The sequence below is a fragment of the Mercenaria mercenaria genome, chromosome 11 (genome assembly GCF_021730395.1).
Source record: "Mercenaria mercenaria strain notata chromosome 11, MADL_Memer_1, whole genome shotgun sequence".
NCBI classification, from domain to species: domain Eukaryota; kingdom Metazoa; phylum Mollusca; class Bivalvia; order Venerida; family Veneridae; genus Mercenaria; species Mercenaria mercenaria.
In genome coordinates this window covers 6,561,761-6,584,975 of record NC_069371.1, presented here as the reverse complement: position 1 = coordinate 6,584,975, position 23,215 = coordinate 6,561,761, and the positions used below count along the sequence as shown (strand labels likewise).

Genomic DNA, 23,215 nt, shown 5'->3' with positions numbered 1-23,215 from the left:
CTTCTTACCCAACAATTTGAATAGTCGAGCAATAAAATTTGTCTGTCTTATGGACAGCTCTTGTTGATAGGTTTTGCCAGCCATTTTTAACTCCAAAGATTTTTAAAATTTCAGTTTTAATTCGATGGTTACAAAATTTTCATGATATATTAGCTTAAAAGCAAAGTTTTGCTGTAGAAGATATGTAAAATTTTGAGGAAAAAAATTATGTTTTTGTTGGTCAGAATGTTTATAAGCAAAAATAATTTTATGGCCGTTAAATTGACACTATTGAAGAAATCTTTAAAACTCAAAATACAAAATTATTCTAACACCTCTGAAGATCTCAAGAATGATGTATAACTTAGATATAGTTCTTGTAAAATAAAATTGACATTCAGGAAAACCCCAGTTACAGACTGGATAGATCAAACAGTAGTTGTGCTGGGTAAGAAATTACTCGGTGGAACCCTCTCCTGCTACCTGAAACATACAGTGTCCAGTTTCCTTTATTTTGTTCTATTTACATTATTGGGAGAAGCAATTTATTTATTACCTTGTTAAGAGCAGCAACCAATCTTGTTGTTTTAGTAATGTTCAGATCATTTTTATTTTGTGCTTTGATAACAAATGTAATATTCATATTGTTATATTGTTAAGAATTTGAGTTTTGAAGCCGATTACTCTTTAGGAGCTGATGAAAGCTTCACCCTATAATGTAGGTAAAATTTTAGAAATAAATCTCATCCAGATTACACTTGTAGAGTTATTTCCCCTTTATTTAGGCTAAATATTGTGTCGAGGAAGGTGCCTCCCCATCGAATGTGGACAATACTCTTATGGATTTTGGAATGCCCATGGGAACATTTCAAGTTTCTGACCTGTCAGGCAAGTTTGTGTACAGCTACAGATAAACTTTTGTTCTGTTAAATATTGGCAGAATAATCCTATGAAAGGATGTATAAATAGTGATTTCTTATCTGTAGAAATCTTGAAGAGTTCTTTCCCCTATATTTAGGCTCAGTATTGTGTTGCGGAAGGAGCCTCCCCAGGGGATGTGGACAATTCTCTCATGGATTATGGGATGCCCATGGGAACATTTCAAGTTTCTGACCTGTCAGGCAAGTTGATGAAGATCACATTGTTATAGAACTGGAAATTTCATTTTGTACAGTACAGTTCTTTTACCTGTAGAGGGAAAACATTTTCACAATTTTTAACTTGACTTTTCAAAAAGTAAGGAGGACTGTTGTACTCAGCTTAGTGTCACTGTCACTGCTGATGTTGCTTTCAGGTTAAAGTCTTATTGGAAGCTTCTTAATTCCACTATATCTACTTAACTACTGTCCCTTCCATCATCAAACTTCACATAACTGTTGGTCTTGGTACTTCTGTTATATTAGGATCCGGTTTCTCAAAGGTGAAGGCCAGTGGCCCTGAGGTCAAATATTATAATAGAACAGATAAAAGTTCTATGGCGAGCTTTTCAGTCTCCCTGTATATTCATAACTCCTCCTCCAACTATCATCAAACTTCACATAAGGGTTTGTCTTGGTAGGGGCAGACATCTGATAGTTCGGGGTCAGGTACCTAAAAGGTCAAAGTCACTGGAGTCAAATGTTGTAATATTTCTGCCGGCAAAAATTTTATTGCAAGCTTCACAGTTTCACTATATCTTTTTAACTCTGACTGCCTCGTTAGCCTAGTGGTAGAGTGCTTGCTTTGAGTGCAGGAGGTCTTGGGTTCGATCCCTGACCGCTTGATACCAAAGACTTAAAAAATGGTACTAATAGCTTCTTGCTTGGCGCTCAGCATTAAGAGGATAGTGCTAGGACTGGTCAGCCCAGTGTCAGTATAATGTGACTGGATGGGGTATCATGTCACGTGTCTACAGCATGAGAATCCATTGAGGCAGCACTATAAAGTTTGGCATTGTGCTCACTGATACAAGTAGACACCATGGTTTATATGACTGAAAAATTGTTGAAAAAAACGTTAAACCCGAAGACACACACAACTACTGCCAATATATTGATCAATCCTCACATAAGGATTGATATTTAGTAATGGGCAGACCCGTTGGTTCATGGGTCAGGTACCTCATAGGTCAAGGTCACTGGGGTCAGATTTTGTAATATTGTAGGTTAATGTTTAATAGCATACTTCTCAGTTTGATGTGTAACTTTTAATGTTTCCTAGTACTGGTATCCCTCATACACCCACTTCCAACTCCTACCCCTATTTTCTCTACCCCTGCCCTCAACACCAGTTAAATCCCCCCACAAGAAACAAAACATTTTCACATTTCTCACACAAACTTACATCTCGTATAGTTCTTAGAATCCCTCATATCCCCTACCTCTCCCACCCCATACTGCTACCCTGCATACCGTACTCCAATTTGTTTACATTTCTCTAATATATCTTATATTGATTTTTAGATTCCTTCATACGTTTGCACCCCCCCCCCCCACTTAGTACACCAAACTCATTTCACTCCCTCCAGAGCCATTGATCAGCAAACTCATTTCACCTCCAGAAAAACAGTTTCAATTGATGAAGAGGTTATACTTTAACTCTGTATGTTGACTTTATTTTACAGTTGTAGTAATGGTCTGAGATAGAATCTGAAATTCAGACAATGCTGTTTCAGCATGTTTAAAATGAACACAGATAATTGATTTTTTTCTCATATATATCAAGGACAACCAGTAATTGAGGCAGCAAAATAACTTTGAAGATGACATGTTTGACAATAAAGTTGAATCTAGAAAGTATTGTCTCCTTTACTATAGTAAAAAAAGCAAAATGTTCATGAAGTTATGTTGAATCGACTCCATGTTCCCAATGGATTGATTAAATACTTATTAAATACTGCCAGATTTTAACCCTTACCATGCTGGACATGATTGATTCTGCCTTTGCGACCAGTGTAGATCATGATCAGCTTGCACATCCATGCAGTCTGATCATGATCTGCACTGTTCACTATTCAGTCAGTATCTTTTTGGTAAGCACCCCTTTCAACTGTTTAATGGTACTGTCCAAACTGGAAGATGGACAAGTTCATTATAGAGATTTAGCATGGTAAGGGTTAAAGAGATGCCTAATGTCTATATGATAGGCTTATTTTCTTGTCATCATGATGTATAACTGTATGTATTACAGGTGTTGATGTCGGGTTCAGAATTCGTAGAGAAGCAGCAAGGAAGGCTGGTGAAACACTAACAACAAAAAGCCGGTTCTTCATGGGCGAGCGTAACTGTAGTCTTATAGAGGCACTAGTTGAGAAAGGAAGATTGGGGAAAAAAGTTGGTATGTATATAAGAGCATGTTGAAAATCTTCTCCTGAAACCCGCTAGCTCTATTTGAAAATAATTTCACAGAAGTGAACCTTGAGTGATCCACTACTAAATTCCTGCAAAATGTTCTATTTTGGAAAAAACCATTGACTGTTTATTCCTATATGGCTTTTTTGAAAACATTGAAAAGTCTTTTCCTCTAAAACTGCTGGTTTGATTTCAAAATAATTCGAAACAAATGTTCCTTAGGTGACCCTATACCAAATTAGTTTATGCCATGTTGAATTGATAAAAATCATGGTGTCATAGGGGTGGAGCTACTTGTCTCTATATTGCTGTGTGGAAAACTTCTTCTCTGAAGCTGTTAACCCTAATTCAAAAAAAATTCCCTCAAATGTTGCTTGGGTGACCCTCTACCAAAATGCTTTCAAAGACCCGCTCACATTTTCGATCCCACCCCTTCATCCTGAAAAAATTCACACATGTCTTCCTTGCCTGACCATCCACCAAAAAGTGTTCAAGCCTGCTGTGTAACATAGGTAAGCGATCTAGGACAGTTGTGATCCTCTTGTTCAACAATATTTCACTTATGTAATGCTTGCCAGTTAAACAGACCACTGTTTTTGTATCCTCTACTGGAAATCATAGGGGTCCAGCATATTGGTAGATTTTGTTTAGATATGGGTAGATTAATTTTAAAGACTTAGTTAATGTCTTGGGGGCCAAACACATCAAAACTCTATACTACTATAGGGAATACTCATAGTAGTATGGGGCTTTGATGATTTTGGCTCCAGGACACAAAATTGATTCATTAAACTCAATCCACCCACATTTAAACACAATACACTCACACGCCTGACCCCTTTACCAGAAATGTGTGTTCACAACAAGCAGTTGACAAGTTTTACACATGAACTGGAAAATAAGAGATGAAGAGCCACAGTGAAAGGTAGTGCATGGCAGAAGAACTATACATGTTTCTCTGTCAAAATTTCTTGCAGAATTAACTTACAGCAAGTTTTTCAAAACAAGCTGCATTACATTATGTATATGATCTCATGAGAAATTACTATTGAGGAGCATCCATCACTTTTTAAGGGAGCTTTAATGCACTTAAAAACTTGTAGGACTTCATGCTATATCTCTGAATGCATTATTATATATTCTGATATGCTTGTTTCTATTAAAACACGCTAAAATGACGTCACATTAACATGCGATGACGTCAGTGTTTTTGTTGCGACCAAGAAAGAGCGCTACTGTATTCAGTCCACTGTTTTAAAAATAATATAAAGCAAAATCTTGTTTTACCTAAATTAATACACTGAAAATAGGTTGTACTTCGTTAGAATAATTAACTCGAGCTACGCCCTCGTGAAGTTATTCCGAGGATGTAAAACCTCTTTCTCTGAATTAATAACGTTCAGACACCTTTTTTCTATACATTATTTCTTAAAGATATATCAAGGTATATGAAGATTATTTATGTGACTACAGGGAAAGGTTGGTACAAGTATGATGGACCAAGAGGAAAGCCTGTTGTTGACCCAGAAGTTACACAGCTAATAGAGGAACATTGTAGATCACTCGGTCTTGAGAGACGCACCATTGGTTCACAGGTAATAAATTTGTTAGGGATCTAGATATTGAAAGCTGAGCAGTAGGTTATAGTGTAACTAAAACTCTGAGGTTGTGAATAAATGAATAGAACAGAATGATAAAAGTGCTCTGGAACAACACCATCAGGAAGATTTCTGTGTAGCCTCAAGAAGATGATAGTTTCCCAGCAGCACTGAAGCATACATGTGATCTCCCGCACTGGAGGGTCAAAATCCCAATTTTTTCACCTTGCCTCCCATCTCCCGACCAAAACCATAATACTCCCACTTTTCAAAAAAAAAAAATCAATTTTTAGACTGGGTTGATAATTACCGAGGACTGCCAAACATGTTACACAGTAAATTAAAACGTCACCGACTGTTGTGTATTATACATGTTTGACACGCATGCAGCTGTTAAAAGTTGTTAAAATACAATATGTTTCATCCTTTTAGGTTTTTGATGTTAAAAGTAGAATAGAAAATAACATAAAATTTGGGGTTTGTCTCTAAGTTACCTGTTCGTGCGCTTAATTTATGTCGATAAAAATCCTCCAGTTTTGAGACCCCAACTCCAGCTGAAAAATAGCAAACCTCCAGTTTTGGGATTCTGAACTTACCACATGTATGCATTGAAGTTATTTGGTGTTTTAATGTTGGACTACAGGTTCACAAGTTTAAAAATCATGTCTCAGGTTGAAATTTCATAATTGCTTGAGAAATGTTATACAACAACTTCTCTAAGACCCAGGATTCAATTTATATGTACAATGATACAATTCATCAAAAGAGCCATGCATTTGTCCACTTGTGTTTGAACGGTAACATTTTAAGCATGTCCTATATTGAGTAAAATTCTCCTTAGCTGTAAAGCTGTCCACTTTGCATGCCTTTCATTGATAGACCCATACCCATCAGCTTAGCTCAATCGGGAGAGCGCAGATCTACAGATCGTGGGGTCATGAGTTTGATCCCTGAGCAGGGCCTATGTTCTCCGTGACGATTTGATAAAAGACATTGTGTCCTCCACCTCTGATTCATGTGGGACAGTTACTTGTGGAGAACAGGTTTGTACTGGTACAGAATCCAGGAACACCGGTTAGGTTAACTGCCAGCCATTACATATTAACTGAAATACTGTTAAAAATGGCGTGTTATCAAAAACAAAACAAAAATCACTGACAGACCCATTAGAAAACTGTATTTAATATTATTCAGATCTTATTTAGACCACTTTTTACATTTCCAGTGTTGTTTTCTAGAGACAACTTTGATGGTACATGTTCTGTTTGAAATTTTAGAAATATTTCCAAAATGTTATACAGATCTTTATCTGTATTTTAGGAGATCCTAGAAAGAATGCAGTATGCAATGATAAATGAAGGATTCAAGATTCTTGAGGAGGGACTGTGTACAATGCCTGAGGAAATTGACATTATATGGTAAAAAAATGTCAAATATTATGTTTCTTCTGAGGGGCCTTCTGTGGTTAAGGTTGCTGATTTTGAATCACTTGCTCATCACTGTTGTAGTGAAAACTTGCTTTAAGTGTAGAAAACTTCCATTGGAGGAATCCATCCAGCTGGCTTGTAGAAGTTTGTTGGTTCTGCCAAGATATTCACCCATGCCTGAGGTGCATGTTGGATCTTCTTCCACCATCAAAAGTTTGGAAGTCACCATATGACCTGAAATTGTGTCAGTGAGATGTTAAACCCTAGAAAAATAAGAAAGATAAATCAAGTTTTTAGACATTTTTAGCTCTCCTGTCACATAGTGACAGACAACAATTTCTTGTGTGCATGATAGTGGTTTCATTATGTCTCCCACCACACAGTGGTGTGGGAGATATATTGATTTACTCCAGTCTGTGTATGCGTGTGTGTGTCTGTATGTGTGTCTGTCACAAAGCTTGTTCGCACTCTAAGTCAAACATTTCTCATCCGATTTTCACCAAACTTAAACAAAATGTGTTTGACCATAAGACCTTGGCCAAGTTCGATAACTAGCCAAATCGGTCCAGGTGTCTTGGAGTTATGGCCCTTGAATTGCCAAAAAATCGGCCTTTTTACTCTTGTCTGCACTCTTAATTCAAACATTTCTCATCCGATCTTCACCAAACTTGAACAAAATGTGTTTAACTATAAGACCTCGGCCAAGTTTTATAAGTAGCCAAATCGGTCCAGGCATTTTGGAGTTACGGTCCTTGAATTATCGAAAAATCGGCCTTTTTACTATTGTCCGCTCTAAGTGGAACATTTCTCATCCGATCTTCATCAAACTTGAACAAAATGTGTTTGACCATGAGACCTCGGCCAGGTTTGATAACTAGCCAAATCGGTATAGGCATTTTGGAGTTACAGCCCTTGAATTACCGAAAAATCCGCCTTTATACAATTGTCCGCTCTCTAAATCGAACATTTCTCATCCGATCTTCACCAAACTTGAACAAAATGTGTTTGACCATAAGACCTTAGCCAAGTTCGATAACTAGCCAAATCCGCCCAGGCACTTTTGATTTATGGCCCTTGAATTACTGATTGGATCCACTCATCCAGACCATCTAATTGGATCAACTCGTCTAAACCATCTAGAGAAACTAGACATTTTTCATAGGGGCAGTTGTGGGAGACATGCGCTTTTCTCAAAAGCATCTCTAGTTTATGATTTTATTTTGACTAAACTTGCACACAACTTGTATCACCATAAGATCTCGGTTCCTTTCTTGAACTGGCCAGATCCCATTATAGGTTCCAGAGTTATGGCCCCTGAAAGGGCCAAAATTAGCCATTTTGACCTTGTCTGCACAATAGCAGCTTTATTTATGATTTGATTTTTACCAAACTGGCACACAACTTGTATCACCATAAGATCTTGGTTCCTTTCTTGAACAGTTCAGATTCCATTATGGGTTCCAGAGTTATGGCCCCTGAAAGGGCCAGAATTAGCTATTTTGACCTTGTCTGCACAATAGCAGCTTCATTTATGATTTTATTTTAACCAAACTTGCACACAACTTGTATCACCATAAGGTCTTGGCTCCTTTCTTGAACTGGCCAGATTCCTTTATGGGTTCCAGAGTGATGGGCCCCTGAAAGGGCCAGAATTAGCTATTTTGACCTTGTCTGCACAATAGCAGCTTCATTTATGATTTGAATTTAATCAAACTTGCACAAAACTTGTGTCACCATAAGATCTCGGTTCCTTTCTTGAACCAGCCAGATCCCATAATGGATTCAAGAGTTATGGCCCCTGAAAGGGCCAAAATTAGCTATTTTGACCTTGTCTGCACAATAGCAGCTTCATTTATGATTTGATTTTAACCAAATTTGCACAAAACTTGTATCATCACAAGATCTTGGTTCCTTTCTTGAACTGAAACTGAAACTGGTTTATTTGCTTAAACGCCTATTTCTACATTTAAAACATATTCAATGGCGTTTTACAATAAAAGTTGAAATAAAATATTAAATATAAAATATTTTAAATAAGATTAATTAAAACGAATCAGAATAGCAATTATTAATTTAAAGTCAATGATAATACTATATTTTAAAATATTACTAACATACAATTATCACAGACAAACATTAAATTTCTATCACTGTCACCAGCATCACTGTTTAAAACTCAGTCAAAACTTAGAATAATGCAAAGTAGTCTCTGAAGAAATGCGTTTTCAACTTTTTCCTAAAGCAGTCAATTGAAGAACTTTGTCTGATGTTCAACGGCAAATTGTTCCACAACTTTGGCCCTATAGTACTAAAGCTTCTATCACTAAAAGTTTTTCGCTTGTTGAAAGGGACGATGTAACAGTCAACTGATGACTCCGAGGATCTGAGGGAGCGCTGGGGGATTTTCGGTGTTAAGAGTTCAATCAAATATGCAGGCGCATTTCCAACATGGCAATTGAACATGTACGTCAAGATCTTAAAGTTTATTCTGGCTTTGATCGGCAGCCAGTGCAAATCGTAGAGTGCCTGCTTAGAACTGTCTCTTCTTCTACGATTCAGAACTAACTTCGCACACATATTTTGAATGCGTTGCAGTTTTGCGATGTCACAATCAGAAATACCGTATAAAATAACATTACAGTAGTCTAAATGCGAAATAACCAGCGATAGCACCAAGGTTTCAGTTGCATCCTGAGTCAAATATTTGCGAATGTTTTTGATTCGGAAAAACTTCAACATTGCCGTTCTACACTTTATTTTTATATGCTCTTTGAAAGTTAAAGTTTCGTCCAAATACGCCCCCAAATATCTGATGTTACTCTGTCTCTTGATTTTATCACCACAAATATCTATCTTGTGAATGTTTAACTTATTCAGCTGAGGGGCACTTCCAAAGGCAATATGTTCAGTTTTTGAGGAACTGGCCAGATTCCATCATGGGTTCCAGAGTAATGGCCCCTTAAAGGTCCAAAATTAGCTATTTTGGCTTTTGCAGCCATATAGAGACTTCATTTATGGTTTTATTTGATACAAACTTCCAAAATATCTTCAACAACAATAAATCTTGGATTCCATGACAAATCAGATCCATTTGTAGGTTCCAGAGTTATTTTTATCTTATATCTGAATACCTCCCCTGATTGTAATCAAAATGGATTTATATCAGTAAGTACTTATAGGACTTATTTGAAATTTCATTATTGTCATTAGTTGGACTGAGCCAATGAGGGTAGATAACTATGGACTGATTTTATGTCAAATTACCTCCCTTTATTATCCCCCGACGTAAGTCGGAGGGATATAGTTTTGGCGTTGTCCGTCCGTCTGTCCGTCTTTCCGTCCGTCCGTCCGTCTGTCCTTCCGTCTTTCCATCTGTCCGTCCGTCCGTCCGGAGCCATATCTAGGAAATGGTTGGGAATATTTATTTAAAACTTCATATACATGTTCACCACAATGAGTTCTTGCGGCCAGTCAAGTTTCAGTCAGATTGCCCAAGTAACACCAGAGTTATGGCCCTTAGAAGTTTCTAGTGTTAACTATATAGGGTACTATAAATATGGCAATTTCTGCATCATAACTTTTGATATATTTGACCTAGAACTATGAAACTTAAACAGAATTTAGATCACCATAATGTGGTTTTGTACACACAATTTCATTTGGATTTATTTGTAAATTAAGAGTTATTGCCCTTTAATTGTATAAAAATGCACATATTTGTACATAACAAACTTACCATTTGGTAGAATTTCATTAAATTTCTTTCATTCTTTTCCGTGAACATTTATTGTAAACATGTGAAGTTGTGTACCCACACCTGGTCACCCCCTTACCTTGATCACACACCTCCCCCCCTATCCCCCCCCCCCCCAAAAAAAAAAAAATTCATTCCTTACTTTAGATTTTTTTCAAACAAACTTCATGTACATGTTCACCACTATGAGGTTATGGGGCCCATCAAGTTTCAGACAGATTGCCCAAGTAACACCAGAGTTATGGCCCTTAGAAGTTTAGGGTACAATAGATCTATAGATATGCCAATTTCTGCATCATAACTTTTGATATATTTGACCTAGAACTATGAAACTTTAACAGAATTTAGAGCACTATAATGTGGTTGTGCACAGACAATTTTGAATGGATGTCTTTTTGTAACTTCAGAGTTATTGCCCTTTAATTGTCTAAAAATCAACATACAGTTGAATATCGTTACCTCGATATCGGTTAGCTCGATACTCCGGTTAGCACGATGTGTTTTATTCGGTCCCGATTTTTTCCTATATATTCTAATGTAATTATTTATCATTACCTCGATATGATTAGCTCGATATTTTGTTTAGCTCGATGAGATTTTTCACTCCCGTCAACTTACCTGTAATGTTTTTACACGTGGTTTCGTCGATATCAAAGCTTGTCCAAAAATATCCATGTTATTTGTAAGGTGTGAAAAGCAACCTATTGTTGTCCGGCGATGTATTTATCATAATCAAGTTAGTGCGTTGTTATTTAATCTTTAATCCAATTCAAATGTTAGGAAGTTTGCATTTAATTCCCAATAATTAGACTTATAAAACAGCGTGCAAGCAGGCAATTGTTTTCCAATACAACAACTAATTTGGATGAAATATTTTTCTGTATCTGCCGTTTAGGATTGAGTAACAATATGTGTATTACACAGGTAAAATTTTTCGTTATCGAACAGTCAAAATGACTACTCAACTAGGAACATTACAGCTGCATTCAGACTTGTTTATGGAAGGAATAAAATGCTACATTTTAATGTTTACACGTATATTTTGAAAAATTTAAAACTTAAATGTGTGTATGTACTATTTAATTAAGATGTTTTTTGTCAATAAAATTAAAATCATATTTACTTTTTATATTATTTCTTTCCCCTTTAAAACCCTCTGAAAAAAAGCATCGGATATAGTGACAATACAGACGTCCGACACAAGTAAAAAGAAGTCCCAGATAGTTGATATCGTTACGTCGAACTTCGGATACGTCGATGCAATTTTTACAGTCCCTTGAATATCGAGGTAACGGTATTCGACTGTATTTGTACATAACAAACTTACCATTTGGCAGAATTTCATTAAATTTCTTTCATTCTTTTCTGTGAACATTTATTATAAACATGTGAAGTTGCGCACCCACACCTGGTCACCCACTTGCCTTGGTCACACCCCCTCCCCCTCCCCTCCCCCTCCCCCCCCTCCCAAATTTTTTTTTTTTTCATTTCTTATTTTAGATTTTTTTTTCAAACCTTCCAAGTTGTACCATGCCCACCACTGATCATGCATCCTCTGCCCACCCCCCCATCCCCCCTCCAACTTCACCCTTTTACCTTTTTTTTTTTTTTTTTTTCATTTTTAATTTTCAATCAATATTTATAATCAACATGTGAAATTTTGTTTCCTCTCCCGTTCCCCTGCACCCCCACCCCCTAAAAAAATATATATTTCCATTCCTTTTTTTTTTTTAAAATGTTCAAACCTTCAACATGTTAAGTTGTGACTGCACAAACCTTGCCCTCAGCCATGTTCAAGATATCAAGATATCTTACCTGTGTTCTCTTAAGGACATCTGATCTTTTAAGTTCAAATGTACATGTAAAACAGCAACACCTGGTGCCAAACCACTCAAAGACAATATTTCATTCCAGTTAAACTTCAAGCTCACATTTCAATTAACTGCATTTAATTTTAAAAGCTAACCTTATTACAGTAAGCATATCCCATTCAAAATAAATTCTTTAGTCAGGATCAAAGTATCATACATTTATTATGTACTCTTTAATTAAACATTTGTTTTCTGTTAAATTGATTTTGACTAATGAAATTATTTGCTTCTTATTAACATCCTTAACTTTTTGCCGGATATATCTTTTTGCCATTCCTCACCACAAACCCTTTCGGCGGGGGATACCAATTCATCAAATTTGCTTGTTTCAAATTAAAATAGGTATATCTCCGTAACTAATGAAGATACTGATCTGAAATTTCATTTATGTCAACAGATTTATTTGGCAGATCCATCTTTTGTTCACTTACAATCATTTTTTTTTAATTACTTCCCTTTTACATTACTATAAATAGCTTATTTATAGTAACTTTTTTATTATTGGCCATAGGGAAAAACCGAGACCACTTTTCTGTTGTACAACATGGATGGTACCTCCACTTTTTAGGTGTGTTTTGACATATCTGTACCTTGTAAGAATTTTTTTTCTTTTTGGTTTATTTTCTTCCCTTTGTTGTTCCTGTCCTTTGGACTTAGATATTTTTTCTGAGGACCTTCATGTCCTCAAATGCAATGATAACAGGTGAGCGATATAGGGCCATCATGGCCCTCTTGTTTTGTTTATATTGAAATTAAAAGTGTTTTTTTTCTTTTCTCTTGGAAGAATGTTACATGTGGCATGCAAACAAATTGCTACAGTTTAGGGTTGAGATTCAGAAATACTGTTATAACTCATGCTGTTAAATTGCTCTTTAAGCCCACCCACTTAGCTCAATAGTGAAAGCTCAATAGTGAGAACATAGATCTGATTGTGGAGTTAAGATTTCCATCACTAGGCGAAGCATATGGTTTTGGGTAACAATTTGATGGAAACCATTGTCTCTGAAATTAATTGTCCTTCATCTCTGATTCCTGTAGAGGAGTTGGCAATCGTTTGTGGAGAACAGGTTAATACTGATACAGAATCCTTGAAAACTAGTTAATGGTTAATTGCCTGCTGTTACAATTGAAGTACTGTTGAAAAATAGCACTACATTCAAAATAAAAAAACTGTCTTAAATAAGTTTGTATAACCACATCAATAGTGCTTACACATATATCAGTAGAAGCATAATTAATGTAGGAAATGGGCCTTCACATGACTTACAGCAAAACAGTAAAACCTGTATTGAGCAGCCAACTGAAGGAGCCATACAATTTGGCCGCTTAAATCAAGTGGCTGCATAAGACAAGATTGAATTAGAACAAAAAGTCAATTTTGGGAGGTTGCTGACTGGCTGCTATCAAGTTTCAGCTAGTGTTTGCTTAATGCAGTTGGCCACTAAGGCAGGTTTCACCACATGTCAGTCTGTAATTGATCAGTTATTGTTATTATAATCTCTTTGACATTAATATTAAGACTAAATGTACATTTTAACTTTCAGGATATATGGATTTAGTTGGCCAAAATATATGGGTGGACCTATGTATTATGCAAGCCAAATTGGTTTGAAGAAGATATATGAAAAAATATGCTATTTCCATAAAACATTCCGTAAGTACTCAACTGAAGTATGAATAATTGTATGTACATAACAAAAATAGCAATTTTTATACATCATAGAAAGATTGCCTATGTGCTGAAATGACAGATTCTATATTTTGTTCAAAGGTCAAGGTCAGAATTCCCTGAAATCAGTTTCTGATCAACATCTTGAGAATACCTGGGTCTGCAGATTTTAAACTTATCAAATATACTGACCAGTTTTGTAGTTAGTAAGCCATAGGTTTAAGAAACAGTAAAAAGGCAACGTTTAACTCTTATCATGCTGGACACGACTGACTCTGCCTTTGCAACCAGTGTAGATCATGATCAGCCTGCACATCCATGCAATCTGACCAAGATCTGCACATTTTGCCATACAGTCAGTATCTTTTTGGTGAGCACCCCTTTTAACAGTTAATGGTACTGTCCAAATTGAAAAATGGACAAGTTTTTTATAGAAATTTAGCAAGGTAAGGGTTAATAGGAAACTTGAGAACACTTAAACATGTTATCAAAATGCTCTGTAGGATTATTAGGCTGCTACTTACTATAACATAGTAAAGGTTGCACCAGTATTTCTTTTTTTTTAACAATAACTATAAATTGTAAACTTATGGCTCCAGTCATTGATGAAAATATATTAAAGATGGAAACAGCATTTTTATCCCCGACTCACTCTCTTTCGTGGAAAAGCAAGGGATATAGTTGTTTTAGCATTGCCTTTGTATTCGGCCATCTTTCCTTCCATCTGTTCACCTGTCCACCCTGCCGCAGGAATATGTTTGATGTTCTGGGAACTCGTATTGAATTGATATCTGATGTGACAGTGTTTTTACTCACTCATTATTGCCTCTGATTTGGTTAAACATGATCATTGTTGCATTTTTTTGACTGTCAATAGGTTTTAAAAGATGACAACGTTGTATATATTTCTGCAACAATATCTGTGTCATCCTTTCACTTTGGATAACAATTAAATGAATATGCAGAGTGTTTTAATTATAGATACATGATTACCTGATAGGCTGCCATAAACACATATATACATGTTATAGAAAACATCTGTTTCCATTTCATTGAAACATTGATTTAGAGTACAATGTTGTCCATGACAATAAGATATCAGAATTACTCACTGCAGCCTGTGGTTTTCAATATAAGTGCAAGCTGTTGCAATGAAATCAGTTTTCATGGATTTTGTGTGTTTAACTAAAAGTCAATATCCCATCAAAACTTAAAGGGGCATACTACCATATCTATATATGTATATAACTTTTTTTGAAATTTCGAATTAGCTTTCATTAAGTTGTACAGGTAATTGAAAAATAAAAGGTAAATATTATACAATTATTGACTTGTGAGCCATTGGACATGATGTGATATTCACCAGGAGAGGGCAATATTGCCCTTTTCTGGTGAATGTAACATCATGTCCAATGGCTTATGAGTCAGTAACTGTTTTATTATATGGGTTCAGGTTTATAAATAAGTAACAAATATTTGTTGCAACATATGTAATGTTTGAAAGTAACAATAACTGTGTCAAAACTTATTAAAGTTTAAATGTAGACACTTAAAACACCTGGAATCATTGTGTACATGTATACAGTTTCTTATCGCTGGAATATATTGTAGTTGATTGTAACCTGAGCATTTTGGCCAGTTACCATTGGCTGGAGTAACACCTGTAGCTGATTTTATTGTAACTATAGCTACTGTACATATCAGTTCAACTTCCATTCAATTTTTAGAAAGTTATAGTTAATAGGGAAAAACCCATTAACCATTAAAAATGAGATGATGAGCGGTTTTTGCTGATGAAATTTAGGTTATTTTTAGAACATATGATAAAAATGGATTTAGTATGTTTCAGACAGTATATTTAATAGAATTCCTTGCAGTCTAAAATATGCAAATATTTCTCTTAAGCATCAAAAAATTTAAATGTACCTTATATTATACTTCTAAAATATCTGCTTAAGAAATACGAATTTCTGGCTTTTGACATTGATAATGCTTTTATTCCATATTACTCGACATAAAATAAGAACATGTACCATTCTTTGTCTTTTATTTATCTCATTGTTATACTGTTAAATGTTTTAAGATCATATAACACATTATGATGAACAAATGACTTAAAATACTTGATTTCTAAATTAATATATTCTACATCTGCTAAGGTAAATGCATCAATAGATCTGAGAAAACATTGAAAAGTTAAGTTGGCATGTTTTTGGCCACTCTATCTTCAAGCGAGAGGAGACCAGGCGCAAGCATGAGAAAACACGCAATGCGATGACCCCTAAAAACCGCAGAGGGCACCCAGCACATGGACCACACCCGAATGTATGACAGTAGACCTTAGCTAACCATGGCTCCGCACCAAAACAATGCCACGAAGCAAGTCAAGGGCTGCAACCAAACATTCAGTGCTAGAAAGCTGTCTGATACATATCTGTGCTTAAACAAGAACGCCGGACAATATTGGCATTATTGTCCATGAAAACGGCACGCGTTAAATATTCATGAGACAGCCCAATTCTTCAGCTAGTAAAAACTAAAATACGGACTGACCGGGCCTACCACACAAAACACCAACTGATGCACCCCAGACACACTTCACCTTGCCAGAAGCAACGCAACGTAGGCACCACACAACATTATAGTGAAGCATTACAGACAACGGAATGCAACCAGGGCCTCACCAGTACCATTGTGATGCATTACAGACACTTCATATCGCAAGAAACAACGCAACATAGGCATTACCAACACTATAGTGAAGCACTACGGACAACGGAATGCAACTTGGGCCTCACCAGTACCATAGTGATACATTACAGACACAACCTAGGTTTCGCCAATACTGTAATTATTCACTATAGAAGCTTCACTACGCAAAAAAGCAAAGCAACCTAGGCATCACCAGAACCTATAGTGGTGCACTACAACCACTTCACAAGCAAGCAATGCAACACAATGCAATCTAGGACTCGCCAGTACTATAAGGACGAAATCCTAGTGACCCAAAGCAACTTCAGGTCAACCAACCTTAAATAGCAAGGTGCATCTTTTGCAATGAACAACCTTTGGTGCACTGTTTAAGACAATAATACCCTTGTGATAGGCCCGATAAAGGAAAACATAGTTTCACCAAACTGAGTGGACAGTGTCCATAACTGACAGACCACAACGCTAATTACACTGAACTGTTGCGAATAAAATTCATCACACCAAACGCATAGATATATCTCTAGTTCGGCGACTACCGTATAAATCGCCACAAAACAAACACCCAACCGGTTCTTGTTTAGCAATCTAATTAACTCGATATCTCGCCTGATCCCCTCAATTCAACATTATTTGAGCGACAGTCCTAACATTTAAGGTATAATTACCGATTCATAAAAATTACATAACACAGAAATAACTGCCAGTGAGCCTTATCTTTTATCTAGAAGCTAAGATATAAATGAAAATAACTAAGCTAAAGTAATACACAAGTTCATGTAATTTCTTTTCCTATATATTCTTTTACAGAAAATGTCTTAAACATTAATTTAATTTCCGATATCCTAAAAAAAAAAAAAAGCACACAGTTCCAATTAAAAACATTCTAACAAATGCTGTTATTTATCAACACAATACACCTGAATTCCATAAATCGGGAACTATCCAAAAGTTAATTTCCAGGAAGTATCTACGGTACTTTGAAGTTCCTTCGACTTGGCTTCTATCACAGAATTATTATTCATTCGTAACTTCTTTGAGTATGATTATAATTGGGATATCGGAGACTTCACAGTGTACGTTGCACTAACAGCTCACTGACATCTTCAATAAATGCCATATAAGAAATCTGTACCCTGAAAGTATAATACAAAACGCAGCAAATCTGACACAAATTTCTCCAGAATGTCAGATCTTTCACCAAAAACTAAGTTAACCATAAAAAACTACTGCATTAGCAACTTTAGGGGTGTGGCGGGAGGGTAAGTTTATCTTTACTGAACGACATGTAGAAGAACAATAGATTCTGTCAGTCAGTGTATAATAACAGTCTATTCGCCCTTTCAGACGCAATGTGAGAAATCTGCACGGGCTTTTTGCTTTTATATCAAACAACTGGCTGTGTTCTCGGCTCGCTGAACATGCACATCAGTACTGTATTGATAAAACGAGAACCAGTTCAACTGAATAATAAAGGCCGATTAATCCCGAATCCTTAGTAACTAACAAACATTTTAAGTCTCGAGGAATAAATGAAATTATTTTAAAGAAATAATTTATATTATTTCAGGTTTACTTTTTAGATATGACTTTTTTTCTTTAATCTTGAATTATGTTCCTTTAAACACATTTTCACTAAAAAGTGAACTACGAAACTCCTTAATGTGTAGAGTATTACAGAATAGAACAAAGAATACTTTACATTTATTGATTCAGATATCTGCTCAGAAAACAGATATTTCACAGTGAAAACATGCACCAGTGTAACACCTTGCACAGTGAATCATATTACTTGATTGTAGTTATTTTCAACAGGGACAGAATGTGGAAAACAGAAGAGAACTATTGTATTTTTTTAGCTCGACTATTCGAAGCTTTCTACTCACCCTGGCGCCAGCGTCGCCATCAGCGTCACACCTTTGTTAAAGTTTTGCATGCAAGTACATTTGGCATTTAAAGGAATATAGCTTTGAAACTTAATTTTTCTTTTTTCTAGGTCAATTACCAACCTCACTGGGTCATGTCCCATATCTCTGACATATATTTTGAGCAAATTATGCCCCCTTTTGGACTTAAAAAATCCTGGTTAAAGTTTTACATGCAAGTTACTAACCCCAAAACTAATGCAGATATTGAATTGAAACTTCACATGTGTCTTCGGGGTTATAAAACTAGTTGATAGCATCAAGTCCCATAACTCTGACCTGCATTTTGGCCAAATTATGCCCCCTTTTGGACTTAGAAAATCCTGGTTAAACTTTTGCGTGCAAGTTACTATCTGCAGAACAAATGCAGATATTAAATTGAAACTTCACATGTGCTTTCGGGGTTATAAAACTAGTTGATTGCATCAAGTCCCATAACTCTGACATGCATTTTGGTCAAATTATGTCCCCTTTTGAAGTTAAAACTTCTGGTTAAAGTTTTGCATGCAAGTTACTATCTCCAAAACTAATGCAGATACTGGATTGAAACTCTGTAGATATTTTAACATTTAGGGTAATATTTTCCTGCTTCTGGGACAATAACTCAAATAGTCGAGTAATAGTGGCTGATTGGTGTTTGGCTGGATGTCATGTGGCTTGGTGGTATGTGGATGGATGTCATGTGGCTGGGTGGTGTGTGGATGGGTGTCTTGTGGCTGATTGGTGTTTGGCTGGGTGTCGTGTGGATGGGTGTCATATGGCTGGATGTCATGTGGCTGGATGGTGTGTGGCTGGGTGGTGTGTGGCTTGGTGGTGGGGGGTGGCTTGGTGGTGTGTCACTGGGTGTCATGTGGATTTGTGGTGTGGGCTGGTGGTGTGTGCTGGATGTCGTGTGGCTGGGTGGTTATGGCGGGTTGGGTTTGGTGGCTGGTGTATGGCTTGGGTGTGTGTGTGTGGACTAGGTGTCATGTGGCTTGGTGGTGTGTGGCTGGATGTCATGTGGCTTGGTGGTGTGGGCTGCGTGTCATGTGGCTTGGTGGTGTGTCACTGGTCATGTGGCTTGGTGGTGTGTCACTGGGTGTCATGTGGCTTGGTGGTGTGTGGCTGGGTGTCATGTGGCTTGGTGGTGTGTGCTGGGTGTCATGTGGCTTGGTGGTGTGTCTTGGTGGTGTGGGCTGGGTGTCATGTGGCTTGGTGGTGTGTCACTGGGTGTCATGTCGCTTTGTGGTGTGGTGGCTGATGGTTGGCGATTTGTGTGCTTTGTGGTGTGTGGATGGATGTCAAGTGTGGTGTGTGTGTGGGTGTGTGTGGCTGATGGTGTTGGTGGATTCATGTGGCTTCGTGTGTGTGGATGGATGTCATGTGGCTGGGTTGTGTGTGGATGGGTGTCATGTGGCTTATTGGTGTTTGACTGGCTGTCTTGTGGATGGGTGTCATGTGGCTGGATATCGTGTGGCTGGGTGGTGTGTGACTGGGCGTTGTGTGGCTGGGTGTCATGTGGCTGGGTGCATTGTGGCTGAGTGGTGTGTGGTTGGGTGTCATGTGGCTTGGTGGTGTGTGGCTGGGTGTCATGTGGCTTGGTGGTGTGTCACTGGGTGTCATGTGGCTTGGTGGTGTGGGCTGGGTGTCATGTGGCTTGGTGGTGTGTCACTGGGTGTCATGTGGCTGGGTGATGTGTGGCTGATTGGTGTTTGGCTTGATGTCGTGTGGCTTTGTGGTGTGTGGATGGATGTCAAGTGGCTGGGTGGTGTGTGGATGGGTGTTGTGTGGCTGATTGGTGTTTGGTTGGATGTCATGTGGCTTCGTGGTGTGTGGATGGATGTCATGTGGCTGGGTTGTGTGTGGATGGGTGTCATGTGGCTTATTGGTGTTTGACTGGCTGTCTTGTGGATGGGTGTCATGTGGCTGGATGTCGTGTGGCTGGGTGGTGTGTGACTGGGTGTTGTGTTGCTGGGTGTCATGTGGCTGGGTGCATTGTGGCTGAGTGGTGTGTGGTTGGGTGTCATGTGGCTGGGTGGTATGTGGATTGGTGTCATGTGGCTAGGTGTTGTGTGGCTAGGTTGTGTCAAACATATCATAACTGCTCACTTACATTAGTTTGGATTGAAATATTAAAATGAAACTTTACCTAAATAAGCCTACATCTAACTAGCTTTGAATCTTTACTAAAACAAGACATAAAACTGTCCACACAATACCTTGTGCCTAAATAAAGCCAGGATGTGCCCCTTGGGTCTTTCTCCTCTATCAAAAGCTGGAAAGTCACCATATGACTTATAATTGTGCCGGTATTTCATTAAACCAAACAAAAACCAAACAAAAACCTAACAAAAAGCTATTAATTTTGGTGTCAGGAAGCCGAAGTCCCAGTAACCTTGACACTTTAACAAGCTTCTTATCAGTATCTAGAAAAATGCTTTGACTTTCTACTATCAAACTTAAAAAGGGGAATACCTGTGGACATAAGATGACCAGATCAGTTTATCTTAAGATTAAGGTCAAAGTGACCTTGAGACTTGAATTATTTCTGATCAATAGCTGAAGAATGATTTTGCCATCAAACTTTATAGCATTATTGTCTATTGGTAATAGGTCAGGATATCTATGGTCCAGGTCAGGATGTCTATGGTCCAGATCAGGATGTCTGTGGTCCATAGGTCAGGACATCAAAGGTCAAAACATCATTGAGAATGAAACTTCTTATCAATAACTGGGCAATGCTCTGGCCAAGGACTTCAAGCCTTCCTTGGATGATTGCCAGTGGCCAGTGGATGATCCCTTTTGCTTTAGGGGTCAGATCAGTTGCCAAGGCCACAGTAATTTTGAGACTGTAAAATGCTTTACTGACACATATATATAGCTTCAGAATTTTTTGGCATATAGATGTCAAACTTTGATCGCCTTTTGGGATCCTAAGGTCAAAGTTCATTGCCAGAAGTAAGGCATTGGTTGTTTTGAGGTTCATAAGGTCAAACAAAGTTCATTGCCAGGGATAAGGCACTGGTTGTTTTGGGTTTCATAAGGTCAAAGTTCATTGCCAGAGATAAGGCACTGGTTGCTTTTAGGTTCATAGGGTCAAAATTCAATGCCAGAGATAAGGCACTGCTTGTTTTAGGTTCATAAGGTCAAAGTTAATTGATGCGGCACTGGTTGTAATGAAAGTACAGCATTTTATTTACATTTCCTGTGACCATTAATGGATTGTCCACCAAGTCAGGTGAAAATCATTTTATATAAAATTAGTATGATGAAGCAGAATTAATTTTAGACAAAATGCACATTCAGTGGCTTTTTTAACCAAAAATATATAAATGAGTGGTATGAAACACCCATATATCAATAATATATTTAGTTGTTGTTGTACTTATTTTGTATTGCTAGAAATTGTTATGATGGTTTGTTTACTTATGTGAGTTTTCTTGTCTTTTCCAGCATACAGTGCTCATTGGGTACCCAGCAGTTTACTAGCAAAACTCAGTAAAAATGATGTACCATTTAACAAATGGGGGCAAGCTGTGCAAGGGAGCAAACTCTGATTACTTACCATCTTTATGGAATCAATATTGAATTAACTGCACATATGAATGGAACATATAAAGCATTATGAACGTGCATGTTGCGAAATGTTTTGAAAACTCAATAAAAATGATGCACCATTTAACAAATGGTGAGAAGCTCTGCATACGTGCGAACTGTATAAATTATCAAACTGTATAGAACTTACACATTGTAAACTGTGCAGATGAACAACAAAATATTTAAAGCAATATGAAAGTGCCATAAAGATTGTTGTGTTTTAACTTTTTGTAGTAAATTATGTAGATAAAATGTAAACAGACAGTATACAGGCCTGATTCATTAATTATGTATCCATGCCTTTATTTCAACAGTCTTTGCCACCCTCAGCCTATTTACATGGGAATATCTGTTTAATATTAGGTGTAAAAAAAAATTGTTTGTTTTTCGGTATCCCGATCTACCCTAAATATTTTGGCCCAACCCTAAATCTTTTTATGGCCTTGGTGAATATTTTTTTCAACTTTTCAACAAAAAGTTGCAATACTGCACTTTTTATACGCCCATTTGAAAAACGGGACGTATCATGGGAACGCCCCTGGCGGACAGGCGGGCGGCGTCCACAGACTTTGTCCGGAGCATATCTTCTACATGCATGGAGGGATTTTGATGAAACTTGGCAGAGTTGTTCACCATCATGAGACGGAGTGTCATGCGCAAGAACTAGGTCCCTAGGTATAAGGTCAAGGTCACACTTAGAGGTCAAAGGTCAAATTCAAGAATGACTTTGTCGGGAGCATATCTTCTTCATGCATGAAGGGATTTTGATGAAAGTTGGCACAATTGTTCATCATCAGAACATGTTAGACGGTCCAGTAGTCAAGCCGGCAAGAACCAATGATTGTCACTCATAGGGTCTGAATGTCAAGGTAGTGTCACAAACTTAGAAGGTCCATTAGGGTCAGATACAAGAATGACTTGTCCGAAGCATTTCTTCTTCATGCATGGAGGGATTTTGATGTTATTTGACACAATTATACACTATCATGAGATGAAGTGTCATGCGCAGTTCCCTTCTTTAGAATTACTTCCCTTTGTTGTTACTATAATTAGCTTATATTGTAACTTTTTCATTACTAGTCGTAGGGAAAAATCGTGACCACTTTTCTGTAGTACAACATGCGTGCTACATCCAATTTTGAGGTGTTTTTTGAACAATCTCTACCTGGTAAAGATTTTTGTGTGGACTTACAATTTTTTGGGGGATTTTTTTTTTTTTTTTTTTTTTTTTTTTTTTTTTAAGATTAACTTCCCTTAGTTGTTACTATAAATAACTTATATTGTAACTTTTTTTTATAATTGACCGTAGAGAAATTCAAGACCACTTTTCTGTGGTACAACATAGATGTTAATTTCCAATTTTAGGTGTATTTTAAGG

At 37.1% G+C, this 23,215-nt stretch overlaps 1 protein-coding gene across 3 annotated transcripts in view; it reads left to right on the top strand.

Annotated features, from left to right (window-relative positions):
* The window catches only part of LOC128546985 (peroxisomal bifunctional enzyme-like), a 44,156-nt gene extending 21,526 nt beyond the window's left edge, over positions 1-22,630 (top strand). The window contains exons 13-18 of one of the 3 annotated variants that reach the window (XM_053518458.1): positions 998-1,100; positions 3,148-3,294; positions 4,782-4,903; positions 6,227-6,324; positions 13,503-13,612; positions 21,694-22,630. In XM_053518458.1, coding sequence (XP_053374433.1) covers positions 998-1,100; positions 3,148-3,294; positions 4,782-4,903; positions 6,227-6,324; positions 13,503-13,612; positions 21,694-21,797 — 684 coding nt within the window. In that variant the 3' untranslated portion in view covers positions 21,798-22,630. Of the gene's footprint in view, positions 1-764; positions 868-997; positions 1,101-3,147; positions 3,295-4,781; positions 4,904-6,226; positions 6,325-13,502; positions 13,613-21,693 lie in introns of all 3 variants that reach the window. The other 2 variants (XM_053518457.1, XM_053518456.1) reach the window with 2 other exon arrangements.
* Positions 22,631-23,215: the final 585 nt, after the last annotated feature.